The sequence below is a fragment of the Plectropomus leopardus genome, chromosome 8 (assembly GCF_026936395.1).
Source record: "Plectropomus leopardus strain MGB_pleo_1.0 chromosome 8, ASM2693639v1, whole genome shotgun sequence".
NCBI lineage: Eukaryota > Metazoa > Chordata > Actinopteri > Perciformes > Serranidae > Plectropomus > Plectropomus leopardus.
The window spans coordinates 16,224,853-16,238,388 of NC_142183.1; the positions used below are offsets into that span (position 1 = coordinate 16,224,853).

Below are 13,536 nucleotides of genomic sequence, written 5' to 3' on the forward strand. Positions count from 1 at the left end.
GCTATGCAGTTTAGGTTGTTGTAGTCTATTTGTAGCATCAGTACTCTCATTATCGGTAATACCTTAACTGCCCTAAGTGTACCCGGGACTTAGCACACTTTCAGAGACTGTTGCATAATGTACCATTACAGGTACATGTTGCCTCCCTCAGCTGCTGTTTACGCCTGTGCTGTCACATGAATGACTCAGTTTCCCAGAATTCCCCTTAGCGCAGGCGCACAACGCGTTGCCTGACAGTGGTAAACAGACGTCAGAAGGGAGTCTTCGCCTCGAGTCAAAACAAAACAAAACAAAACAAGTCAAAAAGATACAGAAGGAGTGAATTTTTGGACAGCCGCTACGACGGAAGTTTTCCAAAACTCACCGCTGATTAAAACCGGCCACTTGGAGGAAGTTATCGGAGGCTTTTCATGGACTTTTTCACGGATTGTAAACTCTAGAGTAGCAGGAGCTTAACCAGCTAACGTTACGGTGGCTATCGTGCTGTTTTCAAAGTGCGGCGAGTGGGAGCCGACAGACCTCCGAGGCGACCCAACTTCACCCCGCAGCCGGGAATTCGCTTCGTAGTTGCTTCACCGAGACGGCGGGGCGAAGATCGGCGCAGCTTCGGGCCTCGGTCGAGAGGGTTTTATAACCGCTTCTTCGAGCATCGTGTGCCGCGGCAGGAGTGTGGAGAAACATGGCAGATGGTGACATGCGCCTGGCCGCAATGTGGCGGATCGTGCAGACCTGAGGGACAGACTTTTCCTACGTACATTTCTCTCATTTTCTCACTTTTATTAACCTAAAAACACTATTGAACCATTATGTAAATCTGTTCCCGTTTTCTTCTTCCTTCGTTTATCTGGTTGTTTTGTTTCAGCGACTTTAACATACAGGCCAGAGAGACGGCAGCCAGTCTCTTTACTGGTTTTTACACTTTTTGGCACTTGGCTAACAAAACACTTAGTTGGATAATCAGCCGGTATATGTGTTTACACTTGACTCTGATTTAACCGGACTGATTCTTGACTTTGTGTGCTTTTTAAAGTTTGTACTGAATTCTTTTTTTTTGGCTTGTGGAGAGTCCAGACATCACGTTGTTTACAAGTGGAGGCAGACAGGGGCTCTCCTGAGAAGATCCTTTGTAACAGAAGCCAGCTAATCCCTGTTTGTACTCTTCATAGCTTTACAGTAAAATAACAATCCCAGGTTTTAATAAGAAAAATGTGTATATTTTGACAAATTTGGTACAAACTAATTTTGATTTATTCTTAAAATAGTTTTAAAATTTATACTTTTTACATCTATCCACAGAGAAATATTTAAATTTAATGTTTTGATTAACGGGAATGGCATTATTTTGTGTCCATAGAAGTTTTTGGTTTTCATTTTCAGGTGAGCCAAAACCTCTGTAGATCCAGATGTTTTGGTGCCGCTCTGACACTTTTGTTTTTATTTCATTCAAACAAAGGGACTCTCGTCAAGCCCTTCTTCATTCTATATAAATCGGAAGGTTTATGATAGTTACTATTAAGGAGATTATTTGGGTTCCCTAATCTCCAATCTGAGGATTAACCGAGGCTATTGGTGTGTCCAGATTATTACGTCTCCTCTGCAGGCCCCTATGTTTACACCCCCGCAGTGACTGAAGCATATTGTTTTTGTGTCAGGAAGTTTTTTTGTTGTTTTTTTAACGCATCATCTACTCGGAGTTTAACTTTTAAAGGTAGATGTTTTAGGTGGTCTTATATTTTTGGTCGAGTGGAAGTTCAGAGGACCGCCATGGAGGAGTCGTCGGTGCCCCCGATTGACCCAGATTTCGAGCCGCAGAGCAGACCCCGCTCATGCACGTGGCCGTTGCCGAGACCCGATATCTCGGCTGTCAAACCGGAGGGGACGGACGGCTCCGAGTCCGCCGCCGGGACCCCGCCCGCCGACGAGGACAAACCCGATCCGCAGCAAATCACGTCCGAGCCGGAGAAGGCGGCGGCGGCGGCCGAGGGAGGGGTCGTGGCCGGCGTGGGCGGAGCCGGTGCGACGCCACGCAAAGGATCATCCCGGCGCAACGCGTGGGGGAACCAGAGCTACGCTGATCTCATTAGCCAGGCCATCGAGAACTCACCTGAGAAGAGGCTGACCCTGGCTCAGATTTACGAGTGGATGGTGAAAACAGTGCCTTACTTCAGAGACAAAGGGGACAGCAACAGCTCAGCCGGCTGGAAGGTGAGTATGCAGGGTTCCTACAGTTTAAGGCAAAATAGATTTAAGATTTTCCAAGACTTTTTAACGACACTTGGAATGAAATTTAAAGTCAGTTTCGCAAAAATCTAAATCGAAGGGATTTATTTTTTTGTGACAAATTTTGAAATTAACAAATAATTGTATTGAGGACTTTTTTGGCTAAGATAAAATGTTAGATGATCTACTTAAAATGGGAACAAATGGAAATTAATTAGCATATTTTATCACAACTAACTAATTTTATTTGCTTTGAAAAAAGCTTGTTCACTTGTCATTTGATTAGATGTGGTAAATAAATATGAGTGTTGGTTCATCTATCCTGACCTGAATAACTTCAATGCAAGAGGCATTTCTTATATTACTTTAATATATATTTTATCAATTATTTTGAGATTTTATCGTAAAATGTCAGTAATAAATATTCATAAAATCCTATTTACATTACTGAGCATTTAAGAGTTTTAAAGATTTTTTCTTCAATTTAACTTATTGTAAAATTGGTCTTCAATGATATTCCAAGTGGCATTTAACCTGTTACAGTTTTTAATTAATGTTTTTCATATTTGACTGCATGATGACATGTTGTACATTTATTGCAAATATTTTTTTGGCTGTACCAGTACTTTTTAATATGCCCGCAGCTTTTCTGTCTCCAATTTCCGTACTGCATTTTAAGATTATGTTAGGAATGATAATGATTAATCGATAATCGATTAATCGGTCTTGTTTAATCCCGTGAAATCGTATGTGAAATTGAATCGATCAATCAATAGGATATGCTATGCTGTCAAAGTACATGCAATATGCTGTGAGCTTTGCTTGAGAAAAAAACATTTGGTATTTTTTGGTATAAGCACGTTTTTTAAAAAATAACGATTAATAGAGCATTAATTTTAGCAACAATTGATCGAGAAAAGTGCTTAGAATTTGTAACCCTAGTTTATGTATTTATGTTATTGTGGGGTTTTTTCTACTTTATTGCAAAAGTCATTTCCTTTTGTGGGACAAAAGAAATCCTAAGTGAACTGCGCTGAGACAACTCTGTAACTTGTACTATTAGTTCAGATCAGCTGTTCCCAAACTTTTTTGACTTTTAACTCCCTGAAACAAAGAATAAACTACTTCTAACCAATTATCACAGTTTGCATTCAGCTAGTAGTCTTGACCCATTTTTTGAAATAATGAAACAAGGCAAGACAATTAATATAATGCTAGTGCTGTTACTATACTGACATTTCTGATATCAGTGTTTTATGCCATTTTTTGATACAAAAATTTTTTTTTATAAAAGTAACTGTTCTTTTCTTTATGAGTAGAAGAGGACAGCAGATAACTGTAGTAAAAAATGACAATAAGAGAGAGCAAGAAAGCTCAGCTGGCACCAGTATATACTGCGTAAGATAAGTACTGAAACCAGTGTCTGAAATTAAATTTGTCCACTCACTGGCCAAGGTGGCAGCTAGATGAAAAAATCCACCAGCCAAGCATATTATTTTACCGGACAAATGATAAATTGCCTTTTTTGCTTCACATATAGGCGTACATTTGTTTCAGTACATTTAATTGAGATAATAGTGTTCTATTACTGTTAAATTACTGGGACTGTTAAATACAAATTTAAAGAGGAGCCCAGAGCAAAACCTAAAGCAAAATTATATAAAGATATTGTACAAATAATCATCAAAGCCTCAGCATGTTAATAACCCTCTTTTGTTAAGCAGTGATGCAGTGTACATGTCTAGAGCTTTTATTGTGAAAGGTAAGGATGGAAGAAATTGATCTAATGTGCTGCCACTGACACTGTGGGAGGATGAGTTTGCCATCTTGAATCAAACTATGGGGCCTCCGTGTTAATATGTCATAACCATCAGAAGTACGCACACAACCGTAGTTTGCAGCAGACTGGCTGTAAATGATAGTTTAGTGGATAAGCTGATGTCCCTTATGGTAAGCAATCAAAGATTGTCAAGTTTCGCCGCACCAGCACAGGTGCGTGTGTGACACTAACAGCTTAGAAGCAGCAGGGCCATGTGCCCCAAAATCACATCAAAACGCGGCAGATTTTCGCCATAGTCGAATACATGACTATGGAGGTACAAATATTCAGCTGCCAGTGTGGCGGATAGCCCTCAGAGATTTACTCGCCAAACGGAAAGTCTACCTGCAACTGGCGGCTCCCTTTGGACCGTGACTGAAACCATTTCAAGTATTTAGAATCAATATGTATCAATATCAATATTTTTGACAACACTAATGTTTACTGAATTTATGATGATGGCAAGGCAAATTTAATATTAAAGTTAAATAAAATTAATTATAAAGTGTATATATATACTCCTGGGAATTAATCTGCAAATGACACAATGCTCAATGAAGGAAGCCCACTCTTATTAATTCTAATTCCCTTTGTTTTCTTTCTCTCCGTTTTCAGAATTCAATCCGCCACAATTTATCACTCCACAACAAGTTCTTGAGGGTACACAATGAATCGACAGGTAAGAGCTCCTGGTGGATGCTCAACCCAGAGGGAGGGAAGACAGGGAAAGCTCCCCGCCGCCGGGCCGCCTCTATGGACAATAGCAGCAAGCTGCTGAAGAGCCGCATGAGGGCCAAGCAGACCAAGAAGGCGGCAGGAGCTGCCGGCCTGGGGGGAGCTGGAGGGGCTCTGCAGGGCGACGGCGCCACAGGTTCAGGGGGTGCAGACAGCCCTAATTCATCGCAGCAGTTTCCCAAATGGGGAGTCAACAGCAGCAGCCCCTCGTCCCGCGGCAGCCTGGATGACACTGACATGTGGAACACCTTCCGCCCACGTACAAGCTCTAACGCCAGCACTCTGAGCGGACGTCTGTCTCCAATCGCTCCTGGACAGGAGGATGATGACAACCTGCCTGAGGACGGACTGCTGGGAAGATACACTGCCAGCAGTTTGACCCCCACCCTCACTGAGACCCTCATGGAGGAGCTGGACCTGATCGACGGCCTCACGCTGATGACTGGGCAGCAGGGAGGGGCCAGTCCCAGTACGGCCCCACCAGCACCTCCCACTCCACTGCCCTCCGCTTCCACCCTGCTGCCTCGTGGCTCCGGCTTCTCCTCCTTCCATCAGCTGAAACCATCCAGCCTCCCACAGGCCCCCACTCACACGGGGACCCAGGCCTCCGTCTCTCAGTGTGGGCCCAGCAGCAAAGAGCCAACAACCTTCAGCAACTCCCTCTTCAACCCCATGCCCAGCTCCGGCTCCCGTGGGGGCGGCCATTACAGCACCCACGTGCCTTCCAGCCTGGAGGCGCTGCTCACCTCCGACTCCCCTCCGCCCAGCGATGTCCTGATGAGCCAGGTGGATCCACTCATGCCCAATCCTGGAGGCCTTATGGGCCTGGGACCACCTGTGGTGAGCGTGAGGTCCAAACCCAACCAGCTGCTGTTGGGTAAAGGGCTGGAGCCGAACACGGTGGCCCCCATGGCGCTGCAGGCTCAGATGCAGCAGCGTCATCTTCACCACCAGCAGCAGCAGCCGCACCAGCAGCAGCAACAACAACCACAACACCAGCATCACTCTCAGATGGGGCTGGGGATGATTATCTCAGGTATGACTCAGGACCCGTCGCAGCTCTCTGCCCTCAAAGCCCAGCACGCCACGGTGCCAGCAGTGGGCTCTCATCACGGGGCGCCCGTCGCCTCAGCCAATCCCGGCATGAGCCTGCAGGGGATGAGTCAGTTTGGAGCGGCGTCCTGCTTCCCCACCGGTCAGGACCGACTGCCCACAGACTTGGACATTGATATGTTCACCGAAAACCTGGATTGTGATGTGGACTACATTATCAACAGTGACCTCATGGACGGAGACGGCCTCGACTTCAACTTCGACCCAATACTGCCTGGAGGCCAAGGCTACGCCGGCCCGGCCACCACACAGGGCTCCGCTCACAGCTGGGTGCCCAGCTAAACCCAACTGACAACACAGAGTTAGCCAGGTACACCGATCACACCTTTTTCAAAACATCAGGGTGCAGCTCACAGTTTCTTTAACTATTTAACTATTTTAAAAATTGTAATTAAACTGTTTAATATTCTGATAAATTGTTTTAGTCTAGTTTTCAAAAGCCCAAATGTTTTAATATATTAAATTTACAGTTAAATAAAACATTCCAAAAAATCATTAAAAAGTTAATTCACAGATTTTTTGGGGGGGCTTTTTGACTTTGTTAGATAGCATGAAAAGCAGCAAAGACCCAAGGCTGGAATCAAACCCACGGCTGCTGAGGCCATGATGTAGCCTCTGTACATGGGGCACCTGCTCTACCAACTGAGTCACTGGCGCCCGAGAAAATGTGTTTTTAAAAATTTTGATAATCAATTTATCATATTATTGCCATTAACAGCTTCTTGCTGTTGTACACTATATTGTCCCAGAAATAACTGATAAATGATTTAGTCATTTTAAAACCATTTCATGCAACTGCCATGATGATATAATGGCATAATAATTCAAGTACACCCTTTCAGAGAGCAGTGAACTTCACATTTGATCAGAAATGACAAAAAAACGTGTCTCAGCATAGATTTTTCTGTTCATTTGGCATGGGTGCTGTGCAATAAACGTTTAGGTGCTGCGCCTAGTTCTAGGTCAGAAAAATGTTGCTCTTTATTCTGGCATCATGTTGGCTAAAATGTTCCTAATGTACACAAACACGCACTTAAGCAAAAGGGCAATATCAGACAATCTATGGACATGACCTTGATCATATTTACTGACCTCAATAAGTCAATATCCTAAATATTGTATTGACAGGCATAGATATAGTATATATAGTTATATGACATTTCTAAAACCAAAAAATATATAAATCGGTTGAATGATTGATACTGAAAATAATTGTTAGTTGCAGCCTTATAGTACTTATCAAAGTTGTTGCTGATTAGTTTTCTGCTGATCGACTGTTTTAGCAGGGTTCCTACAGCTTTAGACCAGTCAGATTTAAGACATTTTAAGACTTCTTTAATGCCACTTGGTATAAAATTTAAGACCAATTTTACAACAACCAAAATTGACATCAATTGCTAAGGGACAATTTAGCCCAAATTTTTATTGTAACATAAAACATGACTTTTTTGGTGACATTTCACCAAGAGGATTTTGGCAGATTTCATACATTTAAAATAATAATAATAGTAATAATCATAATAATAATAATAATAATAATAATAATAACAGAATATGATTTTTTTTATAATGCAACATCAGAAAAAAAATAAAATCCCATTTCCCATGTCTATGCATTTTGAAAGATTTATTTAAGACATTTTAATACCAATTAAGGCCTTATTTTTAGATTAATCAATTCAGTGCCTTTTAACACGTTTTAAGGATCCACGGGAACCCTGTTTAGTTCAACTAACCACGTACAGCACTACACGTTGATTTGACTAACAGTGAGTCAATAGAGGACTTTATGTACATCACTTCACATAATCTGGATTTATGACAAATGTTTAAATGTTTCATCGTCTTTTCTTGCAGGAACTGATCTCCAATCAAGATAACCTCACAAAACAACAAAACAACCGGTGCATTCCTCCTCCCTGCTGGTTGAAGATACTATTTTCAAACACGATGCTTCTCTCAGAGTTTAAAGACCAGACCTCAGCCATGTCATGTGCCAAGAAGACATGCAGAGGACAGGGAGGAGATCCAGGCTACTATGCACAACATTTCTCCCTTTTTTAAAAAAAACAACAACAAAATAACACTTGGCTGCTAGCCGTTTTTTTTTTTTCCTCTAATCTGAACTGATGGTTTTTAAAAGACGTGTGACATGATGTTTTTAGGAGTGAAAAGACAAATCATTAACTCTTCTTTGGCCGGGAGTTTATATTTCAGTTATGTTACACCAGAATAGCTTTAGGGTGGATACGGTACTTGATGGCTTTGGTGTTGAAGATTCAATGGACTGATGGACTGTGCGCTTTTTGGAGAAATGGCCAGTTTTCCATTGGCACTTGCAAGAACTGCCAGACCAAATGCTGTTTGAGGTGCAGTCGCGCTGCTGCACCGTGAAAAGGTTTCATCACGGGAGTCAGATCGTGTTGTGAACAGGTGGAAGACAAAAGACTGGACACCTGAAGGTATAAAATGTTTGGCCTAACATCTTGCCCAGCTGTGGACTACGATTACATGTACAATTTAAATTTTTCACTTTAGAGAAAAAAAAGATGCTTTTTTTTCTTCCAATGAAATTTGGTGATTCAACACTTAAGAGGGTCTGTATTTGCAGTTTGGCATTTTTGACTTCAATCCAGTGTGTTATGGTAGATGTCAGTTAGAGGGTTTTTTTTTTAATCCCTGATGTGCAGTTGAACTAACAAAATGAAGAAATGTGACTTGTGAATTTATACAAGGGGCATTCAAGGGTAAATTTATTTGCCAACAAGTGATTGGTTGGCCAAGTATTATATTGTTTTAGAAAGCAGTATGCCTCCACTGTCACATGGTCTACCTGATTATTTCTTCTTCCTCTTTGTCTTCATCGAGCCTGTGCATTTTCAAAGCACTTAGGTTTCCCGCGACACAGGGACCCCAACCTAGGAGAGACAATAGGTTATACCATTTCATTGAAAGAGTTTAAATCTTGTTTTAAAAAAACAACAAAATAACATAAAAAAGTACACGTTGCACATATTCACAATGACACGCTATGCAGATTTATCAGGAGAACTAAATGAAATCTTGAAGGAAATTTGTAAAATCACTTCTTGAAGGGTTTTGTTATTTAACATTTTCCTGATATCTTGTTGAGGGGGGACGTGGGTACTTCATGTCAGAAAATCCTCGCACATTTTAATTCAAGAAATTAATTCTCTGTGTGAGAAGTACAAAAAAGAATATATTTGATTATAGTTTTAATATACAATTTAGATGGAGGTAATAAATGAGATATTAATACATATGAATATATTACTAATGACAAGGTTCTTTTTTACATTGGAGGAAGCATTCTCAGATCATTTTTAACAGTAATTTTCTATACTTTTATTTTTGTAAAGGAAGAGATGCATGTAGATTTTTTTACATAACCAAAGGAACACTAATATTTGCAATTGCATGGCATTTAGGGAGCGCTTGGGCCTGACACAGTATCTCCATGTACATAAGCTTTGCAAAAGACGCCTGTAACAAGAAATCTGAGAGTTGAGTGAGGCAAAGTGCATCAATACTTGACCGTATCAAAAGTCCAGGTTGTAGGATTAAGGGGCATCTTATGGCAGGAAAGGTCTACAATATTCAGAATTATGTTTTTTCATTAGGACCTGTGTCCACATAGTGTTTGTTCTCAGCGCTGGTGTTGTGTCAAAAATTGTTGCCCTGTCCATATGTGTTTCACCCTACCTAAACCTTAACCAAACTAGAACCACCGAGGAGGGTGCAGCACATTAAAGGGATAGTTCATTGTTTTTGAATTGGGGTTGTATGGGGTACTTATCCATCGACAGAGTATTACATACTGTAGATGTGAGTCTGTATGGCCACAGTTTGGAGAATCAGGCAGGAGTCCAACACGGAGGCTAAGCAATGTACTGTTGTGCAAGTTTCACATGAAACAATTAGTTTTAGTTTAAATGTTTGTTATATTAAGAGTATTTTCACTGTTTTGCTTTTCCGTCAGACAGCACGTTATGACAGCTTCAGTTCTGCATCTATGCTCTGATCAAAGCTTCCAGACCACATTGACAAAAAAACTTAATTTTAACTTGCCGAACACGACGGCCTAGCGTTGCTTCAATCATTTTGTTAGTTTGTGTTATTGTGCGACTTTAGTGCATCAAAATGAACCCTTTTAAATACCAAAGTCACACAATGATACACATTAATTGTTCGAGGCAGCAGTAGACCAGCCGCTTCTATGTTCAAAGATGTTAAATCCCTGTTTTTCACAGTGAGGTATCGCTTTGAAAAGTGCAATATAACGGTTTCTTTTTTCAGTTGAAAATCACTGTCTGACAAGTTATAGCAGTGAAAATACTTTACATATAGCGTACATTAAACTGACATTGATTCTTTAAGAGGCTGATCACACTGTGATGCATTGCGCCAGGTGCGACTGCTCCAAAAACGCAGGGCTGCGTGTGCATACCGCATGCGTTGCCAAAAGTGACACTGGTGAGCAGTGCGACTCAATGCCTTGAGCTGAAGAGTAAATATTTTATCCGTTACGTGCGCCCAAAAAATGTCAGAAAAACACGTTCTGCAGCAACAAGAGGAGAGCGCCCGACAGGCACGCTGTACCATAGGGAAGTAATGGTTTTAATGGCGGCGCTTTTCTTGCACAAGCTTTGGTGTGATTGTCCCCTTAGCTGGGACTTGTTGTTGATGGCTAAAATGTATTTTGTTGCTGACCCCCTCCACGGCAGCTAGATTGCTTTGCTTCTACGTTGGACTCCAATCTGCTTCTCCAAAATGAATGCATGCCTGACATTTACTGTATGTAATGCACTATTTATGGATAAGTACCTCAAACAACCCCACTGTAAAAAAAAATCTTAACTATGCTTTCAACAGCAGAGAAACAGTTTTTGATGGGGAAACACATTTTGACACCGGCATCTTTTTTTAAATTCAGCTTCCAACGTCTTTTTTTTTTTTTTTTGCGAAAAATCTCTGAACTTTTAATAAAGGCGCAGGTGTCATCGCTGCCGCTCCATTAGCTACTGTCTATCCCAGACTGTATGATATGTATGTGAGGAACTACTACATTTGTCTGAGCAGTTAGGCTGGACACAATCATGCTCTTTTTTTTTTTTTAAACAAATCTTAATTTAGTAACAAATTCAGGCCATAAGATCAAGTTGATATGTAAACAATACAAAGAGTGTATAACTCTTATGGCAAATAAAATAAAGTAGCTATAAAATAAACAAAAGAAGACCCACTTAAAAAAGTCAGAGGTCTCTTCAAAAAGATAATACATGAATGTTATTGTAAATTTGCAAGGCTTGTTTGGTCTTTATGTTTCATTACTGTCTTGAATTTTAATATCTCATTCATGAAGAAAAATGGTCAGGTATATTTTTTAAAAGCCACCTGTGGATAAATTGTTTAGTCATAATAATCAAACTATAGTACATCATATCCCCCATTTTTATCCACCATCAGAACACCAAATTTAGTATCATTATACTTTAAAGTAGGAGCTTGAGCTTGAGTGGTACCTTTTGTAAGCTGTCACCTGAAGTCAACCTTCTGCTCTTACCTGCTAACGTTAGCAACAGAGCTGTTGGCTACCTAGCTAACGTCAAGATATATTTGTCACAGAAACAAAACCTACCGCTCCCCAGCGCCCTGCCACGACTTCTCTGCCAAAGAAAAGCGCTACGTGGACACAGACCTTAAGTTTAGATCACCTGAAACCAAGAAACGTTGTGTTTTCGTTACCTGAGAGCGAGCCGCTTCCGTATCCGCCATGTTGTTTCTGTAGCCCAGAACCGAAGGAACAGAAATCATCGTGTCAATTCGTTTCTCTTCGCCAACGTCACCGCGAGATACCCCTTAAGTCCTACTCACTAGATTTTTTACTATAATTCCTTAGTATTTTCTGCATTAATTGTGAATCCAAGTAAGAAAATCTGCGCTGAAATGTGACACGATGCGAAGAAAAACCTGTAACTCCCGCTTTTCAGCGCGAGGCCGAATTCTCATCTCAGCACGAGACTTTACAACCGTTACGTTACCTCTCGCGGTCGCTCTGACGAAACACAACAGGAAAACTGCACTGACGTCATCAGATCATGTGACAATAGTAAACCAATATTTATTTTACACATTTTCTCTGTTGAAACAGACTGGAAACCAACACGAAATGTCTTTGTTTTGTTTTCCTGGAGGAGTTTCTGTCTTAAAAAGAGCAGACCTAAAATTAGACTTCCCTTTTTTTCTTTTTTTTTTTTTTCCATATAAATGTATTCTAGCTCTCCAGCCATGTATATCTACTAAGCCTGTCCCTTGGGGTTTTTGTATCTTTATTTTTGACTGCCAATATTTAAAACACTATAGCATGACTTCAGTCTGTAGCGCGATGGACTTTATTTCATCATCTTCCCCCTTAAAATTTTTGAGTTTTGTGTTTGTATTTTATTGTTCATAACGTTTTCGTGATCAGAAATCCCTGCAGTTTAAACTCTTAATTATCATCATTTCACTGTAGCTTTGTGAATATGTTAGCATCTGATTTGTATAAAGCACTCTCTTTTTGTTCCACAATTTTTTATTTTATTTTATTTTTTTATTTTTGTTTTTACTTTTTGAATGGTGCTAGATGTAATTTGTGACGTATATTGCAGTACGCCATGATGCAATGGGTGCATATCAGGGCCTTTTGGATTTTCTGTATACAGTAAAAGGATCTTGATTTGGTGTTATAGTAGACTTAAGCACACAATCAGCAGTCCTTCCCCATCTTTGTTTTTATGTTTTATAATATATATATATATATATACCTTATAACCCCCCTAAACTGGTCATTGAATAGCTCCGGAAACAGTAGACCAGCTTCTCCAAAATGCATGATTTTCTTGTTATCTTTAATCATAACATGTAATTATTTTTAGAAAGTTGTATATGCAACAACTCCCCCATTTTTCTGAACTAATGTCCGGGTGTTATTAACAGTTGAGAGGACAGACTGCAGCATGTTAAAGGAGCCGTGGTTTCTTTGATGTCTCTAGTTTACTGTTGCCTCCTTTAAAAAAATGGCAGGTGTGGTGTTATAACTTCCCTTGTATCTCCCCCTCTATGTAATAATTATCTTTATATTTTTCTTCAGCGTTCTTTAACTAGCAGCTAGTCCCTTTATGTTTGTTATGACATTTAAAGATCCCCCCATTGATACAGTATTTTAGCATTCGGCAATGGTTATTCTTCTCTAGGGGAAGGAATGATGAGATGTGCATACGCCAATTATGTTAATGATTTTTGATTAATGTTGATAGTTTTTCTCCCCCCCAAAACACCTCAGTCTTTTTCTTTCTTTACACATTGTAAAGTCAGCCAGAGATGACAAACAGTTCTGAACAGCAGAAATAAATTCAATAAACTGTTTAACCCACTTCGTCTGAGTCTTTGGTGTAAAGTTCATGTTTTTTTTTTTTTTAAAGTCAGACTGTGTCCAGTTCTGCCATTCTCCCACCAAGGGGCGCTGTTGTCCAGTTATACAACTACTGTGTAGTGACAGAAAAATACGTATTGCACAATATTATACTGGTTGCTGGTTGCTGGTTGCCCCCCCCCACACACACACACACACAGACACACACATAAAA

The 13,536-nt window shown here is 40.5% G+C and overlaps 1 protein-coding gene and 1 long non-coding RNA gene across 2 annotated transcripts in view; one reads left to right on the forward strand and one right to left on the reverse strand.

Moving 5' to 3' along the window:
* LOC148188882 (uncharacterized) overlaps positions 1-8,795 on the reverse strand; it is a 43,756-nt gene extending 34,961 nt beyond the window's left edge. Inside the window, exon 1 of the long non-coding RNA XR_015777253.1 lies at positions 8,721-8,795. This is a non-coding gene — a long non-coding RNA (uncharacterized LOC148188882). The remainder of the gene's footprint in view (positions 1-8,720) is intronic.
* foxo4 (forkhead box O4) lies at positions 210-13,323 on the forward strand. The gene is made up of 3 exons (XM_042492879.2): positions 210-2,205; positions 4,655-6,197; positions 7,745-13,323. Exons 1-2 carry the CDS (start codon positions 1,765-1,767, stop codon positions 6,167-6,169), a joined length of 1,956 nt encoding a protein of 651 aa, XP_042348813.1. The 5' UTR covers positions 210-1,764; the 3' UTR covers positions 6,170-6,197; positions 7,745-13,323.
* The last annotated feature ends 213 nt before the right edge of the window (positions 13,324-13,536 follow it).

Bases quoted from the DNA above. Each gene is read 5' to 3' on its own strand.
- foxo4 (XM_042492879.2), top strand. From the start codon at position 1,765: ATGGAGGAGTCGTCGGTGCCCCCGATTGACCCAGATTTCGAGCCGCAG. The intron at 2,206-4,654 runs GTGAGTATGCAG...CTCCGTTTTCAG, and splicing joins ACAGCTCAGCCGGCTGGAAG to AATTCAATCCGCCACAATTT.